The sequence below is a fragment of the Anopheles merus genome, chromosome 3L (assembly GCF_017562075.2).
Source record: "Anopheles merus strain MAF chromosome 3L, AmerM5.1, whole genome shotgun sequence".
In the NCBI taxonomy this organism is placed as follows: domain Eukaryota; kingdom Metazoa; phylum Arthropoda; class Insecta; order Diptera; family Culicidae; genus Anopheles; species Anopheles merus.
The window spans coordinates 5,239,789-5,262,491 of record NC_054085.1 but is presented as its reverse complement, the minus strand read 5'-3'; the positions used below and the strand labels follow the sequence as shown (position 1 = coordinate 5,262,491).

General features: G+C 40.6%; 2 protein-coding genes and 1 non-coding gene across 3 annotated transcripts in view; all 3 read left to right on the top strand.

Moving 5' to 3' along the window:
- Positions 1-22,703, top strand: part of LOC121599567 (Krueppel-like factor luna) — a 136,006-nt gene that overhangs the window by 36,069 nt on the left and 77,234 nt on the right. Inside the window, exon 3 of the mRNA XM_041927451.1 lies at positions 6,239-6,274. Within this exon, the coding sequence (XP_041783385.1) occupies positions 6,239-6,274 (36 nt within the window). The remainder of the gene's footprint in view (positions 1-6,238; positions 6,275-22,703) is intronic.
- On the top strand, positions 16,838-16,910 carry Trnar-acg. Its single transcript has one exon. It is a non-coding gene; the product is annotated as a tRNA-Arg (tRNA).
- Positions 21,072-22,109, top strand: LOC121599568 (microfibril-associated glycoprotein 4-like). Its single transcript, XM_041927452.1, has 2 exons — positions 21,072-21,845; positions 21,911-22,109. The coding sequence occupies exons 1-2, from the start codon at positions 21,133-21,135 to the stop codon at positions 22,047-22,049; spliced, it is 852 nt and encodes a 283-aa protein (XP_041783386.1). The 5' UTR covers positions 21,072-21,132; the 3' UTR covers positions 22,050-22,109.

Genomic DNA, 22,703 nt, shown 5'->3' with positions numbered 1-22,703 from the left:
ATGCACATCCTGCTAGCGCTCAAATATAGGGATGGATTAATTGCGTTTGCTAGTGATCGACCGATCTATGGCAGGGGTCTCCAAACTACGGCCCGCGGGCCGCGTGCGGCCTTCAAGAGCCCTTGATGCAGCCCGTGAGGACTGAGTTATGGTTAATTTAAATAGCTTTCTTTTCTAACTGATTTTTTTTTACTTCTGAAAGAAGAAAATCAAGATTGAATAAAAGAAAGCTGCAGAAATTTGCTGTATTTTTTTAGTATTTTCTTATTAAAACGAGATTTGCACTTCCACTCATTCTAAAGGTAGTGTCAAAATGGCCCTCAACAAGGTTGATTGTGAAGCGAACTGAAAAGTTTGGAGACCCCTGATCTATGGGATAAGACACACCGTACGCGTGCTTAGTACTCAGCAGCACGCATCTTACTGCATGATACAAGCACAGACAGGCATCGTCACAAGGGAGAGGCCCGAGAATCTTAAAATGGACAGCGATACCAAATTGGTTTTTCACCGTTTTCGAATTGCGAAAAATGCCGTGAATATCATTACACCATTTGCACGTAGATATCGAAGCAAGATCATGACTGGATTTGGGGCTCCGGGACTAATATGTTTGCGATTTGCAAATTGCTTCAACCATGCTGAAGGGAATGCAGTACAAAGAAAAAGTGGTTACCATTCGCGTATGGTAATATGGACAGGTGGACCGCTGGGTGGAATGTTTACTGCTCGGGCCCACTAGGGGAAGAGGGTTTACTTCATGGAAACTGAAGAAGCAAACGGGTCGTCACAAACGGTGAACGATAAAAAAAGTAACATACCGTTCATCTTTATGGCAACTGCCCGGCAGTGCAATCGTAATGCGCAGGTTATGTTTAAGCAATTAACTAATGTCTTTTGGAATGATCGACGTGTTCGTTAGTGATCTTGCAGGGGAGACAGGCTGAGAGATGGGTGAGTGTTAAAACAATGTTGAAAAACTAATGTATGCCATTTTCTAGCGATTACACTAGCGAGTAGAGTAGGGAGATGATGTTTTCTACCTGTCGTTTTGGATTGATTTTTATGTATATATTTGTACTAGGCATTCATACTTCTGCATGGTTAGCGCAGAAAAAAGATAGTCCAAAGAACACTTTTATATTAAGGTTGTAAAATAATGTGAAAATCTTAAATAAATAAACAATTTCAATCTCTAATTGCTCAGTAATATTTTTGTGAGGTTTACATTCACCGACGACACATAAAAACTGTTCACCAGTAATTATATTACTAGTATTACGTTCCATTTTAGCTGTTGCCATTTCTAACACGCACGAAACAATCAATCATAGACCGTGGTGTCACGACATTTTCTTTTTAAATGCTACCGTTGGCCATGACGACACTCCACTGCGGGTGACGATCATTCGACATGACATTTTTACGCCCATCGACACCCAAAAAGCGCGCGGCCTTTCACTTCCGGACAGGGTTCTGCACACTACACGATGGCCACCGGATGCAATCACCAAGCGACACACTTCATGCGCTTCAGGATTACACACCGTACACTGGGATAAAGATCTTCCTGTCCAACCGTTGCACACTCCCGTGTTACTTAATTTGTTTTTAATCATTACCAACGATCGGCGGCTGACTTTATCATTACGTCGCTAAGCCGTGTCAGAATGGCTATTTTGGGTGAAACATCGATTTGTATATGTTTGCCACCGTTTTTTTGAAAACTTTCTCACACTTTTTTGTAGATTTAAATATCTTTCTAATGCCTACTATCCATCTTTCTCACGTTTGATGAAACGAAAGACATGTACACCGGGGCTTACTTCCCACAGGTTTTTAAATACGAACTTCATTAGCTTTGGTGTTACAATCAGTGTTCATGTTGAGGTCACTTTTGATGATTGGAAAATGAATTAGCAGTAGAAAGTTAGTAAAAAATGGGATACAAGCTCCTTTTATGAGACATAAATTAGATACTGCTGATTCTTACCCAGCCTTTTTTATAACTTTTTTAGAGGAAACAAAAAAACGTTTAAACGTTTAAGATTAAAAATGGATTACAAATTTACTCATTTTTGTATTTTTGTAAAGAAAAAATTTCGGTCAATCGAAAAACAATTCCAATATAAACTAATTTCAAATTTGCGTATCTAATAAATCAGAATAATGTCACAAATGTAACATTATACCTTATACTAATTGCAAACAAGAAATTCTACTTTGAAAATGGATCATTGAACAAAATTAATTTGTAGAACCATAAAACTAACCAGAGCCAAACCTACTAAATTTCTTTCCTCCCGCAGAGTTGTTACAGGGCAAAGCGTTGTCAATTAATCAAGATTTTTGTTGTATTTTATGTTTCGTTTTATATTTTCAAACTATAATCTACGTTTTGTAATTTCTAACTTTACTATAATTTGGGAAATTATAATTGGTAATAATCAAATGATCGTAATTTCATTTCTCTTAAATTTTAATGCATTGTCAATTGCAAAGAGGACCGATATTTTTATTATTCTCATATAATGTTTTTATTTTCTTCTCAATATTATGCTAATTTTCATGTAAAATAGCTGTATATGGTCATCAGTAATGTGAGGGAGTCGTACCACAAACAAGTAACAACACAATGATACACCTATATAGTCCAAACATTTCCGAATCTCTAACTGCAGTCGCCAAATATTTTGTTGACCCAAAACATTCCCAAACATACGAGTTACTTCCAGTGTTTCAGCACGCCCATTCCCGGCCAGTGCTGCTCCTTTCGCTTCGCGAGCGCGCTTTAATTAGGTAATTAAGGCTGCAAACATATTGTTAAGCGGTTGATTAATGTGCTTTTAATGCGCGAAACATGATAAATGTTTTGCGGGCTGCGCTACCCAGTAGGAAAAGGGATACTCCCGCCAGTTTAAGCCACTGATAGTGTAGTTTGGGTATGCCTGTTTGCCAATTTCTTCGCAAGCTGGTGGTTATTTTTTATCGCTTATATGCGGCGCTGCATGAACGCTTGCTTACGCAGGAAGGATAGCGGAGTTGAGATTATGTTTGAGTTTTTTTTTATTATTCGCTGTTGTTTTGTTAAATCCACTTCACATGGAATGGTTAGCTGTCGGCAGGGGCACAGCAAACTGTGGTTGACCATCGCATTGTCGGGGGCAAGCGAATTAAAGCTCATGCTTGTTCGTACGGGCTCACATGGAGTTAGTGGATTAATTTGCAAAAAGGGTGCACAAATAATCATACCGACATGTGGAAGCGAAACTTAAACGACACGATAAACACAGAAACGGTCTCTCCACACCGGGGATTTAAGTTGCCGCCAACCTATCCACAATACCGGGGACATGGGAGGTTTAGTAAAAGAGTCGTTTCAACTTGATTTCGACGCATGTTGATGTTGAATCATGACTTTTTTACCGTCGTTGTTCTGCAGCTACAGTAATCTGTAGCGGATCCAATGTCAGCTGCATAAAGTGCATCTGAGCAAGCTTCAATTAATGAACTCTAAAAGTTAACATAACGCCGCTAGCAATGCTAATAGTGTGTACCAAAAAAAGAGAACGATACGTTATGATGAAACAAAAGCTGTTCTCATCAAGCGAATCAGAGCTCGCCGTTGTACGCTTACCGGTGGTCACGCATTTGTGTGCTTGAAATTGTGTGAGGTGAGTGAAAATTTAAATCCTTCCAGAATCGGTACCCATTTGTAGAGAGATACCGATGCTGATAAGAGACCATGATCTATACGGAAGAATTTCGGAAAATTCTTCACGTCATTCGTAACCGAAGGTCAAGCGAACGGAACACAATATTGTATCTTTACCTATAGGGCGGATATGGAACGGCTGCATAACGCCTCACCAGGTAAAAAGGCTAGTTGAGGTGAACATTTTGTGATAAAAAAAAAAAATAAAAATAGTAAAAAAGTTAAAAACATTTTCTACCAGTCGGTAACACAGCTCCCAATGGCCTAGTGAACAACCTAATGGACATAAGCGGGACATAATGAGAAACGTCACTTTTAATGACAAATAGTTACGGAATCAAACACGACACAAATCGTGAGCGGAACATAAAATTCTGACCCTCTCTCTCTCTCTCCCCGTGTCTCTTACTCTCCCCCTCTTTCTTTTTTTTCTCTCTCTTTTTATCCCTACATCTCTCTATTCCTCCTTCGAACCGTGCGGCAGCATTGTATTTCGAGCGATTCAGAACAATGTCACTCCATTCATTCTCCATGCCTGGGTTCTAAAGTATGGTTACGATCTAGCGATCGGTTCCGGAGAATGGCCAATCTACCATTTTACAATTTGTCCTTGCTCCATTTCTTGATACGAACAAAGCACAGATTTGTTAGGGGCCTGTTGCACCCAGCAAACATCGATTAGAGTCCACAAGCAAGGGTTCGTGTGTTGCTCCGTGCGCAACTCTTACCAGTTTTGTTTTTTTCCTTACTCATTGCATCGCATAACGCTTTCAATGCTAGGACACAGTTGCGCAACACAAAAGAAGGAACGGGAAGAGGGCTACCGACATCAATCATTCGGTCTCGAGTATGTGACTTTATGATTCCTTGTGTATCGGAGGGATAAAGACAGGCGAGTCATGTCACCGTGATTAAGCCAGCAAAAGAAAGAACACTAAATTAGCTAACACGGAACAACATAAAGAAGAAATCATTCAAAAACAGTGTATATCTTCCTGGTTTAGTTAACATAACCAAAAAAATCAAGAACCATCACAGTCGGCTGGTTAATTTGCTTCATGCATCAAATTAAGCTCCTGGACGTGTGAAACATTCTGAAACTGGGCGAGATAAGTCTTGGTAAACTATAGTACACCATTGCCAGGGCGGTCAGATCGATAGGGTCAAATGATTGTTGGGTGCAAATTATACGATATGCTTTTTCGACTTTTTGGCAGTGTGTATTTCACTCTTCTTTTCCTCCCATTTTGCATTGTTCTATTCGGCCTGTTCAAGCGCACGATTTTGAATGTCAAGCAGAAGAAAAAAGAAAAAAATACATTCATAATAGAGACATTAGACCGGCGAGCACGATTTATCATCCTTCGCCAAAATCGCTCTCGGCCCTGGAAAAAGGAGGCGAACCCCGGGCGAAACTTCCCACATCCGTGAGATTCTGTTTTGAAGCTTCAAGTTCAAGCTCAAGCACCGCTGGACATGGTTTCAGTTCGAAAACAACACACAATGGGTTGAGAGCCACCCAAAATGGTCGATTTTTGGTCTGTGGTCAGAGTTGACTGGGTAAAGTAATTGACAGGTTTAACGGATTCGAAAACTAATCATTACATGCAGCCAAAGCTCAACTGTGCCAAATACATGTCAGCCCGCTCAAGGTCGTGGGAAGCTGACTTGCGGACACTGGTGCGAACCATGATAATCGCCTCATGATGGTAGCATTATCTACGTAAATTACTATCATTAGATAACGGAAGAGTTTTCAATGCGATTTGGTCTAGGATTTTGGTTAGGTCTTGTCAAAAGTCAATGTTATATTTTAATCCTATTTTTAAACATTGTTAAACAAGCCACTTACTCATCATTTAAATTACCGATCACAGTTGTCACTCCCAACTGACTAAACTTATCACATTACATTTCGATCGGTTATTTAGTTCCATCTGAATGATTCGTTTGATGGAAATTTAATTGAATCTTTCATTTTGAATATTTATGCCACCAAATTTGCATTTTGACGACCATGAAAAGATGCTGGTTGCACAATTTATTAACTCGCAGTGGGCTTAATAGTGTCCCGCTCATTCTGCAATGGCTTTGCTAGTTTTCTTTCATTTTCTGCCAATTATAATCGTTGATCCCATTCGATCGCGAAACAAATGGGGCAAAACCACCGCCGCGCGCAAGGGAGAGAAAAAAAACATTCGCACGCACGCTGCTCAAGCGGATGAATAAATTTAATCATTCAACCTCGCAAACTAGATCCTAGCCGAAAGCGTGTGTGAGCACAAGTAATCAATACAGATGGCCCGGTGTTAATCGGTTCCGTTGTGATCGATTGGAACGAACGTGTTGGTTGAAAATTTTATTTCCCGTTACATAAAGTACAAGGCTTTTCCGGTCGCGCTTGCGCTAAAATCAATTAAAATAAATTATAATGAAATCTATATTTCAATCGCGACTATTTGACTTTCGGTTTGTTGAGACATTGTTTGATAATTTGTATGTTTTCTTTCTTCTCTCTTTCAGAATGGACTTGGCAATGACCCTCTGTCTGCAAAAGAGGTAAGTCTGGGTGCTGAAAAGCGTACCCATACAGCACACCGAGATATTGTTTGTTTACTAGCCAGCAGTGATCGATCATACAATTTGGACCACAGACTTCTTTGTTAGGTCGCGTTGTACAAATTCGGTAGCTTGGTTCCTTGCCGATTGTGTACCTTGATTCGCTGTGTAAGCATCGTGTACCTTCCGAAACGGCAGCAGTTGCTAATCATAATTCGTCACCATTTTGTCTCGCCAAACAAAACAGCTCAATTATATGCGTTATTCGCAGTACGGAAGAACGGCGGCCCACTCCTCCTTCTTTCATGCCAAACTTTTAACGATCTAATTCGCGCGATAAGAAAAATGAATCGTTGAACAAAATGGGCCGAAAAATTTGCCGTCTCACGGTTTTTAGGCTGTCCGGCTAAAGAAGTCGGCATCTGGATGACGGCATTTAAGAAGCGTAAGCCATGTGTCGAGCCTCGTTCCTTCCGTAGACGATCACTGCTGAGAGGAACGATCGAGGTCATGGTTGCAAGATGCCGCTGGCGCTTTACAAATCACAGCCGGTGCGTGGTTGTTCTTGAGGGTGGTTTTACGTTGCCGATAAGTACCGGAATGGTGGTTGCGATCGCCTTCGGAAATTACTCCAACCATGGCACTGAAGTTGCCCCGTGTCCTACCGCCTGCGGGGACGGCCGGGTGGCGTGTCGTACGCGATCTTGACCTCTGTTGCAGAGGATGGTTCGGGCGAGCTGCGTGAGTGGTAACCGGAAATTTATGCTTACAGCAGTGGAAACGATTACTTTTTAGCTTATGTTAAGTGATAAAACATCAATTTTATAAGTCAATTTTCTATTCAGATCATTATTGGAGTTTTTATACAAATCACGTAAATAAACAATGTTTCTTGCTACCAAAAAATGTTCCCTAAAACACCTTTGCATCTATAACATAGTCAGATATGATCTGTTTACATGACACCTACGTCGGTAAATAATTACGCTACCAAGGTTAAGGCTAGGACGTTTACTACAAATGTACATTAGTTTTCCAGTTTTGAGTTAGTATTTTACAGCCCCGAAATCAAGTGTTGCAATACAATGGAAAATGGTAAATAGATACAAATGTACGATTTCGAGATCCTTCATGCATGTTTTAAAAGCATTGCTACGAAGTTTCGGGGGCATGAGAAACCCTGTAAGGAAATTATATTAAGGAATGGCATGTAGCAAATCTTGTTACATCTTTCTGTGCTTGTACAATTCTGCCTTAGCATGTCAGTGGGAAACCAATAATTATTCTACTAACAAACATTATTCTAACATTTATTATTTGTTACTCGAACTTGAAGAGCGATTTATTAACCGAACGGACAGAAGAGTCATGTGAAATTAATATCAAATAAAATACTAAATCATTGGTTTGTCTACAGATTGAAATGAGTGGATTCTGATAAAATTTGGTGAAAACATCATCAGCATCAAATAAAGGCAAAAGTCGTTCAGAATAACAACGCATCCCAATAGCAAGTATGTACGATCGTATGTACACATGAATTTGATATATCGTTTGTGTCATGTTTAACACAGGAACCATGCCAAGCTCTAATTAGATTTCTATCTTGGACTGTAAATATCAACAGTTTTTAAGGTTCAAATAGCTCGTGCCTCATTTCTAACTAGACACGCTTTACAGATGAAACCGTTGACATCGACAACCTCTCGCTCTTCGACCTCTCTCGTTCAACCCAACCTCTTGCTTCACTCACGCAAATGTCCTCCAAAAAGTACGTCTTTTGCCAACGATGATCCTATTTTGAAAATCACTCCCTTCCAGTTCGGACACAGGCCACTTCCTTTCCCAAATACCGAGGCACATTCACCGATCACAACCCCGTGGGCGATGCGATGCTCGCAAATTGACGATCCGTTACAATGATCTGCCAAAATTCGCTCCCACCCTGCATGGCCGTCGCATCTCGCGTTTCTCGTCTGTCACTGAAGGTCGTCTGGTTTACCCTCAAGCTATTAACGAAGCAGTCACAGCTGATCGGGATGATCATACTCGACGCGACATCTAGAGCAGTCCAACGGTTAGAACGATCTTCCGTTATTGATGGTTTGCTTTTATCGACGAAACACAACCGTTTTATGTATATCCCGTTTGAATATGATTTGTTGAATTTTTACCTCACTTCCTGTACACCAGATGATATCGGGGTGGATGCTTTCGCTTTTTTTTAGGTTAAACACTTCCCATCGCGAATAAATCATGCTGCCTGCAATAAACATCGACCGATAATTGCCTGTTATCGTGGCATCAATGTCGAATAAAGCAATAAACTGAAAAATATCACAGTTCAATGTTGGGTGGTGCCCGTTTACTAACCGGTTCGCGAAGCCCTCAAGCTTTTTCGAGAAAGGGAGGAATTTGGAGGAAGGTGCAAAACGCTCACGGTGTATTTTATCGCAAATGGGACGATCGCTGTATGTGGCGTCAATGTGAAAACTTCAAAAGTGCAATTTATCAAGCATACAAACGTGTGTGAGCGTTACCATATGATCACAGCTTCTAGCTGAATAGGGGCGGATATGTGAAAGGGAACTTAGTGAAATGTTTGACATGAAACGTGAGCAAACATGTTATTTTTGTTTTTCGGTAACCAAATCGGAGTACACCCGAAAAATCCACATGAACTTTTCCCATAACATGAACACTCTAGGATTATTGAAGAACAAAAAAAGTGTTTAAAACTCAAAATCCCGTTACAAATTTCTAAGCAACTATTCGATTTGTATGAAGCAGCACGAATACTTTTCAAAGGTGAAACGACTTGGTTAGAGAGACTCTTTAATATCAGCATTTAAGATCATTTAAGCCCACGGAACATTAAAGACAAATATAAAAAAGTACAAACATCGTTAGGGAGACAACAACAAATTCTAACTTTGTGACAATTTGTACTTTATAAACAAAGGCGGCATTGGATGAATAAGGGTAAAATCAAGAAATAAAATATAACTTTAAAAATTCTTTTATTTCTTTTAGTGTAAAAACAAGAAAAAGTACGATAATAATTTTAGTATTTTAGATAAAGTAGTTATTATGAATGAAAAAATGCGAATAATTAGTCTAAAAATTAAACAAAAAAATTAAAGTACAATAAGTTTATGACCATTTCTATTGTGGCTTAAATTGTATAACACGTAACATTGTACATTTGCTCAAAAACAAACCCCAATATCAACACTCTGTTAGACAATTAACGTCAAAAGAAACTGTGCCATGTTTTCCACACTTTATAATTATGTATTTGTCTAATAATTGGTACAACATATGCCCCAACACCACATGCTATTATCGATTTTCCACAACAAAATGTGTATTCGCGGGAGATTTTAGACAGGCGACACGCTCCAATGATTCGTGAGCATTTCTGTGTGTTATTTGCATACGAAGCATTAAACGCAATCGAAACCACAAGATTCGAAATTTTCTTTGCCTTTCACTGGCAGCGTATTACCTTTCAACGCAAAACATTACACCCGCGCGCACATTGCATTTGTTCGCAACTGTATAAGCTCCAGGGTAAACCGTTTATCCCATTCACGCTGTGCTTATTCTCGACCAGATACCTTTTAATGGTCAACAGGGTGGATATGAACTGGATGTATTGTCTCGCGCACACCGTGACTGGCTGGTCAGGAACCAAGCGTCCATGTTTTATTGATTACGAATAAAATTATAAATAATTGTTCGACTGAAACGGAAACGAAAACCAACGTACATAGCCAGGCGAACCATATGAGCATGGTTTGCGGAATGTAGTTCGCAGCCGAAGCTGTTAGGGCTTCTAATTGCCGAGCGCACATAGCGCCCCGTCGTTATTCACGTTAATATTAAAAAGACTTTTATTCCTGTGATCGATTTACTGATCGAAGTGTCATTCTATAGATGCTAAAGCATCCAATGCAACATCCTGTTAGATGCGAAAATATTAGCAGCCTGCTTAACATTAATTGCTGATATGAAAGAGCAACATCTTAACTGAATAGCATAAAATAATATTGAATTATGCATTGTGCTGCATTTTGCTCGTTCACGAAACAATCAGCTTCAATATTTTTATTACAACACTGCAAGTCCTCATAAAATCCACCGCTAATGAACATTCAAGATCTTATGTAAATATTCAATTTCACGGCGACAACCTGCCACAATTGTACCATTGTGCTAGGGTCGACACCTCACCTGCGTCTTGCTGCATCCAGACCGTGATTTGTCTCGCTACTGCCGACCACTGCACCTTCTGCAATACGAAACAGATGCGAACAGGAGATCTTCCATTATCCTCGACTACTGCTGGCTGCTGGTTAATACTCAACGTTCAGGCAATACCATCATCAACACCTCGCGCGGCCGACACATTCACGCGCTTTATCATGCGCATCTCCCAAGCCCCCAGGAGGTCTCAAGCTTGTACCGCGACGAAGCGTTCGTGGCTGCCAGGGTGACAAAGCAATCTGTTCCTGGTCGACCCCAAGCCCAGCAGGGATCGATTTACCCACATTGAGACTCGAACCAAACCCGCCGGACGCAAATCACCACCAGGGACGAAATGGAACGAATGCAACGTACGCTTCGAACAATTGCATCGATCGATTGGACCCTTAGCCCTGGCCGGGTGCAATGCAAACACGGTAATACATGTGGCCCGCAATCACTATCGCTGGGGTGACGCCGGGAGGCTTTGAACGAATGTAAATTTCCGTACGTTGCTCCGTTCCACCTTTGATCCCTGTTTGGCACTGGACATACCCCATAGCAATACGATGCCAGGTAGTCCGGCGGGTCCATCGAAAGGGGGTCGCTCAAAAACCACTCTGCGGTGAACATGCAAGTCAGCAGGAACAATAGGAGGTTAACAGCAGCTACTACCACTCGTTACCCCGCAGGTGGTTCTTTCTCTCTTCCCTTGTCTCCAATCATTTTCCCCAGCCGCCGCCTCCTGCCCTAGGAGGGGTGTGGTGTGATTTTAATAATGTGACAACCTCACCTCGAGATCAAACGGGGTTAACTCGATTGCATCCAGATGACATGCGAGTCCAGAGTAAGGTGATATTTTGTTTTCTGTGCTAATCCAACATCACATTGTGTTTTGAGAAAAGATCAAAGGTGTGATCGGAGATTAAAGGATATATTTTCTTATAGTGACTAAACATAACATATGCATTATAGTCTAAAAAAATCATTTCAAAATTCATTTTAGTGAATGAAATTTGATGCATTTCCTGAATTTGAAATAAATCCAAAAATAATGGAAATTTGTATCAACAAATTATCCATTATCAAAACCCTTAGTTTATTTCCAATCAACCAATTATCTGAAGTCTAGGAAACTGATTTTTAAATGTAAAATCCAAATTATTTACTACATATATTATCAAATTATTATTCAATTATTTATCAAATAAATGATCCTTTTCTCTCTAACATTAATTAAATCGTTTTATTCCATTATTATTCACACATACATATTCATTAGGTGCTCACATGTGAATTTGATTTGTTTGACATCACTAAAAATTACAACTTATTTAAATATCAACAAAAAATAGAGATCATTCATGCAACTATAATATAAGATTTTTGTTTACTTTTCCCATTCCATAATATATTCCATTACCCCCATTAGCTCAATAAATCGTGTGACTCTCGCTATACATCACAATGTAATGCAATCTATTGAATTACTATTTGACCAATTTCAATCCTCCTTTCTAGTTCACGAATTTCTCACCCACTAAAAATCCCACCCCTTTCTGTCAAGGTGAAATGGGAGCAATCAAATCAATGGGAATTCAAACGCTCCAACGACCAAAGAAACCAGAGGTCCCACGTGTTGGTAAAAGTTAATCCGATCACAATTGCGCACCCATACTTTCACGAAAGAGCCTCCCGCACGGACGCGGCCAGACAGTGACCGCGTCCTTTTGCACCCTTCAAATCCCCTTTGCCCAATCCACCCCGCCAATCGATTCCGAATCAATGTTCGTGTCCTTTCAATTAAATTGCCATTCGCGTGGTGACCAATTCGTTTTGCGCCAGTCAAAAACTAAACAAAAACTACCAACTGGCAAACCAACCTGCCCCGGCTGTGCACTTAATTGTTGTCACCGCGCCATTGCGAGATTGCTGCCCGAGAATGGCAGCGGCCAGCTAGCTGGACCACGGTGAGGCAAAAGCAAAAGGGAGCCGCGCGTATGATTCTTGCTCGTGACCCAATGCGCAGTGTGGGTCCGCTTCATTAGCGCAAAATGATTTCAAAAAATGGAGACACATGCTCCGGCAACATGTGCGTATGACCTCTGCTGGGGCTGGGGCACTGTGAATGGGCGGTGAATTCGAACTTTTTCCCGACCACCGTCCTACCCTTGAGGGCTAACGAGGGGCTAACCCGCTCTCGGTCGCGTTTGTGGATGCCGGTCAAGTGCGGCCCAGAATGCACGATCGTAAAGCGGCGTGAAAAGGGAAGGCAAACACGTGGTGGTACAATCTATTTAATGTCTCGCTCTTGGACGTGGCAGCTCCGGCCAGACTTAGCGTTCGTACCTTCGCTTGCGCTCAAGTGACGGACAGAAGTCGCACATTTTCGTACCGCCAAAGGGCACAGCCAATAGGTACGTGGGGCAGGATCAAAAGAAATTGGAAGGGAAAGGAACAACAACCCCCCGAGACAGCCCGCCGATCAAATGTGGCTGCGTACGTGGAACGCTGCTGCAGTGGCGGCAACTTTCAAGCATCGACGTCGGTGGCACTTGAACGCTCTATCTGTATATATGTGTGTATGCGTGATTGTGTCTGTATGTGCGTGTGTGTGTGTGTGTTTGTTTTTTTTTTCTAAGATCGATTGAAACAAAATGCGACAGTTTGCGAAGCGTACGACCAAATGCTCCCTTTCGTCCCAATTGCATTCTCGAGTAAATTAAACTGTCGATCAAAGCATGTACCAGTCGGTGTCGGTGTTGGACTGCCAATCTTAAGTTGACAAAATAACCTGACGCAAATCTCGATCGGCGCTAGTTTTTATATGATCATTTCTTTCGTTGCGTTGCGGAGTTTCATTTCATAGAGGGAAGGGTGAGCGTTGTGGAGGCTAGTGGAAGGAGCTTCTCATGCACCTGACCTGCCTCAACTGGGACAGTGATGATATTTTGGTTGCAGTTATTCAAAAATGTAATAATGGATTGAATAAAAAAATATTAACAATACAAGACTTCAGACTTCAGACTGCTGCAACGAGCACGTTATACGATGAGTAAACTAGATTTAGTTATCCTATCACCTCTTTCAACGCCCACCACAACAAAACGTTTGATAGTTGCACTTACATTCCAGCCGCTGCCATTAATCTATAACTTTTACTGAAACCTATAATAAAATTTATGTTCGCTAATGGGACGTGGCTGTCTCAAACCGACGTTTGTCGCTCTCACGCATTTGCATTTCGAAATGCAAATGCTGCTCTTGTTGCGGGGAGAACGTGCACCATAAAGTGTGCACTCGCTGGCCCTTTGCCGGCTTTTGTGTAATTTTACGATGGGCGACCCTCTTCTGTTCAGTCGATGTAGTTTAAGCGAGAAGTGAAGTGTCAACACACTTCAACACGACGTACTTTAACGCCTGTCACCGTCTAATACGGGAGCGGGTGCAGCCGTTTGAAGCCTTTCTCTAGGCGATTGATTTAGTTCTTAGAACGCTGAGAAACAAAAAGCATGCTAGAAATTATCTATTTCATTCGCACACACGTTTGTGTTATAACACTTTTATAAGCCTGCTGGTTATGAAATATTAAAGCTGAGCTGAGATTTAAACTATTGTGATTAACAGTAGCAGTTATTCGAATTTCAATTTATTGATTAACATGTATTTCAACTACAAAAATGTAGACACATTTTTTGTAACGATAATCTATCATCTAAATATACAACTACCTAATTCTCAATCAATTACTAAGAAAGATAAAATAAGCTAATAAAAACACTGGGCAATGCACGAGAATACAGCGATTGTAGCATAGAATGAAAACACAAAACAATCCGCCATGACGTACTTATAAACCCTAGCTAACTGAAAGATGCATAGTGCAGGGAGCAGGAATTGATTTATTGCATTCGTGGGTGAATATATAGATTCAACGTAATTCAATTAAATTGGCATAAATTTACGGTTAATGTTTTGATATGCATGATGATGGATGGCATTGCAGAAAGTGCGAAGCGCGTGTTGCAATTGCAGACGTACATAGTATGTGGTTGTTCTAGCGGGATACTACTCTCTTGCGTGCTGTTTTACTCCCGCACTGACCGCAACGCGCACAAATCTACCATGATCAATGTTGACAGTGCGTGGAAAATGTGCCAAACGTACGAAAGTGACAAATGAGCATAAAAATGTGATGGACAAAAAAAGGTTTATTGGTTTTCTGAAACCGTTTGTATTGTATAAATAAAAAGTGGTGGCGAAGAAACTAGTTTCCGAAATCACCGTTATCAGTCGTTATTGCAAATATGGATTATCACTTATGGATAAATATAAATAAGTTTTCTGATAAAATTTAAAAACGAAAACCACTCAGAAGATCTCTAGGGGGATTGACATACGTAAAGTACATCTACGATTTCCTTGCCATGCAAATCGACCCACCAAAGTGCCACTCGATCGTGCAAGTTGCATTTGCATCTTTGTGTGGGAAAATATTTCCTGCGATGCCATTTGAATCTGACCGGGATTGCTATTGAGGTTAATCCAAGGCAACTGTCAGGAATTTCGTTTGGGTGAACCCTGTGATGTGAGAAACAGTTTTCCCTAATATGTTGTTGCAAAAGATGCAGCTTTAATTTATATATTTAAATTCATAAATTTTTCCCAGCCTCTCCGATACACATGCTTCACGTACATGCACAGTAAATTCAAAAACACTATATCCAACGACCCCACTGGATGCGAGAAAATGAGTTCCGATCAATCTGCGGAACCTTCAGATCGGTTGGGGGAAGGCTTACCTATTTTATTGCATTTTCTGCTCAAACACCTCGCAACAAGCTACCGATTGTTTGGTCGGCACCGTGCTTCCACTTCACTTTTCGGTAGCACTTTGATTGCTTCGATCGTACGTGCAAGATAAAATGTAAATCGAGTCCGATTGGGCACCGATGGGTTTCGCGCAACCGCCTAAACACGATGTTTTCTTAAGGTTGGCGCGCGCACTCGTGCACATTTACGATGTTTTGAGTTTCTGATTCGAGTTAACGATTGTCGCTGGCATAAGCTGTGGAATAGGCTGTCTAGAGCGGCCCTGGATACTTTGCCTACCCGTGCGGCACCTTGCTTACCGGTTTGATCGATTTTGATCATCCACGCCTCGCGTCGGCCGAGAAGGATCTTTCCTGCACCCTAACAATGAGTGCTGCTTGGCGTCGTAGGCTGTTCCGTGGTACGCCTTCGTATCTTGGCGTAAAACATACGGTGCGCTCCTTCCTTGACGAGATCAGGTGAAAACTAGTTCAGGTTCACAGGTGGGCGTAAGCCGGCCACTACAGTCAACCCTGTAGCTGCCACACCAATCGAAAGCGAAATAGACTGAAGGATGCAAATCGAGGTAGGTGAAGCATGAGCGGATCTGGTCGAAAAACATACCATCCCCTACGTGCGTGCGCAGGAACCTTGAAAGATTTTGGGAGTGGTTTAACCGTCTATCAAATGGAGAAAAGATTTAATAAAAAGGTAGCTACTAACAGTGGTTGGTGTGATATAAATTAGCTTTTGTTCGCTTCCTGACTCACCACCAGCAAGGTAAGATTTTGCATATATGTGATAGGCAAATATAACCATAAAGCAGTGAGAGTTATTTTAGCTCTCTTTTAGTGTAGCAGCAAACAACACGTATAGAAATATTTCGTGTCCGCTTTTGGACAATAAATTTTAAAGTCCAAAGATAAATGGGATGTGTTATGTGGCAATAAAGGCTTGTTTTAACGTGTTCATCAAAGATTTATTTGTTCAGACGTCAGCAGATAAATCTTTGCAAAAGAATATAATCAAAGCGAACAAAAGATTATGCTTTAATAAAATGTAGTAAAATTGTGACGCGCCGGATAAGTAAGTAAGGAAGTAAGTAAAAATGTGACAATGGAAAGCAAACTTTGTCAATAAAGTGATAAAATCAAATAACTGAAATTAGTATTACCCTTATAGAATAATTTTAATTAATATTGAGGCAAATGCTGAGATAAATGGAAAGACTAGCTGTAAAATAAAATGGACAAAATATAATACGAAATACTCATACCGGCACATTCATAAAGAACTATATATGTATATAACGACCATAATGTTTCTTGTTTGTTAGTCTGATATTATTTAGAATATTTATTTAAAGTAAATAAATATAGTAGGACACAACAGTGAAACGAAAATCTAATCGAATAAAAACGCAAAAAAATGATTCACGCACCTATTTGAGATTTGGGTGCAATATTTTTTCTAATACTTTTCTAGCGATCCTCATGACAACGGGGTCCTGTGGCGCAATGGATAACGCGTCTGACTACGGATCAGAAGATTCCAGGTTCGACTCCTGGCAGGATCGGATCACACTAGGCTTTTTTTAAATTCTTTACTCACCAACATTCATTTCACCCTATGAAATGTATGCGACTTTATTAGTGCCAGGAAAACATTACACGTTACGCCTATACGCGCCCCCCTTCCCTAAACTGTTTTGTTTACAATCATCTCGACAAGATGCAATGGCGTTGCATTCTTCTCTCTCCCATAGTAGTGAATGTACTCGAAAATCGTATAGCTTCTGCGAGCAAAACATACACAATATACTACCCTCTACCAGACCGTGAGAAGGCAAATAGCAACGAAAAAAGAAACACTTTCGCTCACCATTCACTCGTTGCCGCGTATCAATCAATGGCGACGATCGCGACCATACCATTGAGGTGGCAGCCAGCGGCAGCATCGGCCGCAACAGGCAGTAACATCGATTAACTCTGTGTCACGTCGGGTGTGCACCGATGCACAACATGAGCACACTCTCCCGTACGTGATCATATAACATGACACGTTAGCAGTGGCGAGCCTCACACATGCGCGAAACACATCAATCAGATTCCTCTCACTTTCTTCGTCAAGCCGCAGCCGCCACAGCTGCAGCATCTGTCAGGGGTCGTATTTGTCTTCCTTGTGCCCAGTTTGTGTGGCGAATTTTATCACTGTTTAACGGTCATGTAAGGGACATGTTTTTTAATGATTTAGACAGACTGACAAAACTCTAAATAAGAATTATTTTTCCAAGTTAAAATATTAAATATAGTAGCTATTCCGTAAAATTACCATTTTCAGTAACATCATAATCAGTCATGATAGTTTACATTTCCACGGTCAAAATAAGACTTTTTTTTTTTTTTTTTAGTAGTTATAACCACACACGCATATTCGCTAAACAACTATTTATAGCTTGACATTTTACACGTCTTGCGTGGTGAGAGACTTACACTTCTTATCGGATGGTTGGACCCTCCATTTGAAAAACATGTAGAACATATATAGCTTGAATTTTGATTCTCTTTTGTACAGTGACAGATTTTGTTTTGAGTTTATAAATGTTGACCCATCCTTCACAGTGCACGTGTTTCATTTTGGCTAATTAACGTTATGGGTCATTTTAAACAACTCTTGATGCTGTAAAGGTACCCAACACTTATATTTGCTTCTTCTTCTCTAAAAAACACTACACCCCCTTTCGGCGACATACTATGCACGTTTGCGTTTCTTTTTCGTATTTTCACACCATCCCTTCTAATTTGCCTTTCTTGCGTCGGAACGCGCCGGAGATTGATCGGCCATCTTTACGGCTCTGACCATGTCACGTATTTTGTGCACGGCAGCACCCAACTACCTTCCCCAGGTGGAAAAATGGGGAAGTAAACTCCACCACCATCGCCAGTTCGAGCTCATGGGCTTTCGGGTTGATTGATTTTTAATTCAATTTACAAAGTTCTCACGACGCGTCAACGCACGGTGCACGGAGGCCGGTCACGGTGGACGTTACGCGCCGGTGCAAACAAGTTGCGCGCGCTGTAAGTGGGAACGTTAAAACTGCGAAATAAAGCGGGCGCAAAAAAAACGACAGCGGACGCTCGACGAGAAGGGCCCTTGATCCTTCGGAGGGTTTTAGCGGGTTTTAGTATTTTTATTACACTTCGGTGCTCGCCACTCGAGCGAAGCGCATTAAGCTTTTCCCTTTCCTTCGCAGGGGAGGATGAGTTCTCAGATTGGAGCAGGGGAGGGTCAGTGCTAGGAGATGAAATAAATAAATAAATAAACCAGGTCACCAAGCACGATGGTACGGTGATGCGGACCGACTCCGTGCCACCCGGATCGTGATGAAACACATGAGTACGGCTTGGCTGAGAACCATCGAAAGTGAGCGATTTTATTTATTTTTTCGGTGTACCGTTGTCACCCAAAGATCGATGTACGATTCGGACAAACAGAGGCTGCCTGCCGGAGAGGAAAAGCAGCAGCGGCAGAACACGTTTTCCTCCAACCCAGTGAAAGGATGCAGTGGATAGTTTATTCTTCTCTTCTCTAACTTCTCGAGAACGGCACAAAATGTCCACATAGCTTTCGTGACGGTCGTGGTCAAATATTACCCTTTTTTTAACTGCAACTGCAAAATGCTACATTAGTCTAACAACGCACGCTAGTCGACAGGGCTGTCGACAGTAGCATTTTCTTGCACAATCGGCATTATGGGCATGGAGCATTACATGCGAAAAGTGTCCCTTGCTGCACAATCAAACCACAGCTCTGCACGATGCCGTTGGATGAGTAATGATGTTTATGCCGACAGCTATAACGCATATGTTTTGTGAAGTTCGTGGTTCATGTTTGGTGCAATTGTTTTGATGGTGGTAAAGCGAAATCAGGAAAGTAAATTATGATTAATAGATGGTAAGCGATGCCGATGACATTTGTGAAACATTTGTTTGGTCAGTGGACCATATGATCGTACACGATCGAACACAAAATATATTCATCTTCTGCTAAGGCACATGCGGAAGCAGTTTCGTAAGAGGTATTGAGCTACTAGTAGACACATGCTGAAGATTTTCTAGCATATGGGTACAACATTTAATAATGAAAAAACAGTAAATAACTGTGTTGCAGTATATATACAGATATTATAAATTATTTTTGATACTTGTACGTAGAACTGTTTACTTTAAATAATAAAAAATGACAAGAATTATAAATATCTCCACAGTTAAGATATTCTACCTATTCAAACTATGCATTGACAAAATTTTTTTATTCCTTTTTTTATTTTCTTCTTTTAAGCCGAAACAGCATTTTACTCCACTAACAGTTGATCATTGCAATACAGTGACAACCATTCACGAGCACTAAAATCGATGATAAGGAATGCAGTTACTTCTTTCTACCTTACAATACGATCTTTTTTCTCATCACTATTTACCCCATTTGAGCCGTTTGACATTCCATTACCCCTTTCGCAACATGGAAATGGATTTCCTTTTAAGTGAATTTCATACAAATTAGACGCAATTACTGTACCACCAGGACCAACCCTTTTTCAAGTAGCTAGGTGAGGTCGAATGTAAACGACAATAATAACAACAACAACAAAAATGTTCACTCTCAACAGCACAACGTTTGTCAGCTGGGAAGAGTGTACAAAAAATCGCTAAATTAAATTAGATAATTAAACAAAAAGTTCCAACTCGTCACTAATGGATCGATTACGCTTTTTTGCTTCATTTCAAACGGTTAGAGCGTCGTGCGAGGTTTCAGGCTGCGAATGTGGTGTGAAAATGTGATTCCGTCACTAGAGGGTTCTATTTTTTGCTGTTGCAGGCTACTCCGTTTTAATCCAATTACCACCAACACGGTACGCACGGAGGGTTGTATTGAGCCATACATCGATTGACACACGATTGACACTTTTTCGTTAGGTGGTTCAAGATTTGGTTGGGGTTTCTTTTTTTGCACCCACTGATTGCCGTACTGATGGCAATTCTCACGCATCACTTTGATACGGTCTTGTTTTCATCGGCTCGACGATTGGTAGGCTGTGCTGGCGATGATGGTGTTCAAACTGCTAATTGAATATCACATCCATGCTAGGAGTAATAAGGAGCTATAGAGCTATTAAGAAGACTAAAATGTAAAATGGCAAAGTGCATCTAATAAAGCGGAATTGTTCTTAATACTGTGTTGTAAACATTAAGCTCTGATTTTTTTTAAACAGATCATAATAACCTAATCGTATTGATAGCCTCGCCTATGTTGCAGAAGAAAAATGCTACATGCACTCTTATCATTTTAACATACTTAATAAACGGCAGAATGAGTTTATGAGCCAACTTGTTTTATGAGAACGATCCATTTTCGAACTTACTAAGGGTCGGTTCTTTCACTTAGTATAATCAAATCAATTGCCTTTGGTTTAGGTAAAAATCTTGTTTAAACCTATTGGTCTAGCACACGTGAATCATTCTGGTTTGGCAAAAATCTTGACCTTTTTCCAATGGTCAATATTTAATTTTTCCGTGTTATGTTTCCATGTAATCACCCAGCATTTGTTGAATAATAGCGCATTGTACTGATAGCACTATCTGCGAAGTGCTATACATGAAATTCCAATACGAGGTTGGAATTCCTTTTCAATGTTTACCAATCTGCCACAATCAGCAAACCATCCAGTAGTGGTCAAACCGTGCATCGCAACGGACCGAGTTAATTTCTCTCGGTAAAATTGTACAGCAAGTTACACGATGAAATACATAAACATAATAAAAGTTGCAGTTATCTGTGCTCTGTGTATATCCCAACTGGAGGCAGCCACGACGTTATCAGGATTTGGATTTGAGCTATTGCAATCGCAGTTGGTAGCATTTGAATCACGTATGCAAACACAACTGGAACAACTGCAACTCAGCGTGAAGCAAACTCAACTCGAGCAGGAACGTCTGAAACAAGAAGTTTTTCAAAAACTCGCACATCAAGATTCTGGAGTATATTTCGTGCAACTTATCCGATTTTCCAACGACTCGTTTGAAGTGTTTCGCGATGGGTCGAACAACCATGGCTACGGTAGCAATTGGACCGTCTTCCAGAGAAGATTTGATGGTTCGGTTGATTTCAATCGCAACTGGACGGATTACAAAAACGGATTCGGTAATTTATGGGGTGAGCATTGGTTAGGCCTCGAGAAACTCAAGACAATACTGGACACAGAACGCCATGAGTTGCTCATAGTGATGGAAGACTTTGAAGGTGTAACGGCTTTTGCGAAATACGACAACTTTATGATCGGTAATGCGAGTGAAAAATATCGGCTCAAATCACTTGGCCTACACTCAGGCATAGTGGGTGATTCGTTTAGCAGCCAGTTGAATTGTAACTTCACTACTTTTGACCAAGATGCTACTACCTTATGTGCTGCAACTTTTAAAAGTGGCGGGTGGCACTCCAACTGCTATCAAAGGTATTTAAAAAGGCATGTAAAGGTTTTTTTTATCATACTTTATTACAACCTTTCTCTTCTTTTAGCAACCTGAACGGTATATACATGAAGGGTGGGAAGCAGGATTCAAATAAAGGAATACACTGGTATTACTTCCGAGGCTATCGTTATTCATTGAAGGCTACCAAAATGATGATACGGCCGTATAAGCACGATAAAAAATAATTGTAACTATACATCAAAACAAACAGTTTTAAAATCTATTGATATTTAAAAAAAATCATATTTTTATGTAGCTTCAGTCTCACCATAAGAAAAATAATAGACTTTTTTTTTGGTTTTGATTATGATTATTGTGATAATGATAATAAAAAAGAAACATATTTAAACAAACAAAATTTGACAAACACATGTTTCATACTATAATGCTTTACCTAGTCTGTACACTATACCAAATTGTTTCAACTTAATGTGCACTAATGTATAGCATAATGAGAAAGGGCTTTGAAGCTACCGTCACACATTTTCATGTGTATCAAGACTTTTCCACTCGTCAAGACCAATGATGAAATCTCCCGAGACAAGAAACCCATTTAAAATTTACCTACTACTCATGGGACATCTCGTCTTTTCGCCGTGTACCACCCTAATTAGAGCTCATGTTGAAGTAAAAGGCAAAACGGTGCCACCCACCAAGCAAGTCACAAAATCGTGGACAGTTCGCCCAGAGATGGTGGTATGAAGATACCCAATTAAATTAACACTTCTCCTCCTTTTCTTCACAGTTTGCCAATCATCTGGCGTTGCTTTCAGACATGCGTAGACCTAAACGTTTTCCTCTTTCACTGGTAGATGCTAAACTTTGATTGTGTTTACAAT

Coding starts and splice junctions, on each gene's coding strand:
- LOC121599568 (XM_041927452.1), top strand. CDS start 21,133: ATGAAATACATAAACATAATAAAAGTTGCAGTTATCTGTGCTCTGTGT. Junction 21,846..21,910: donor CACTCCAACTGCTATCAAAG/GTATTTAAAAAG, acceptor CTCTTCTTTTAG/CAACCTGAACGGTATATACA.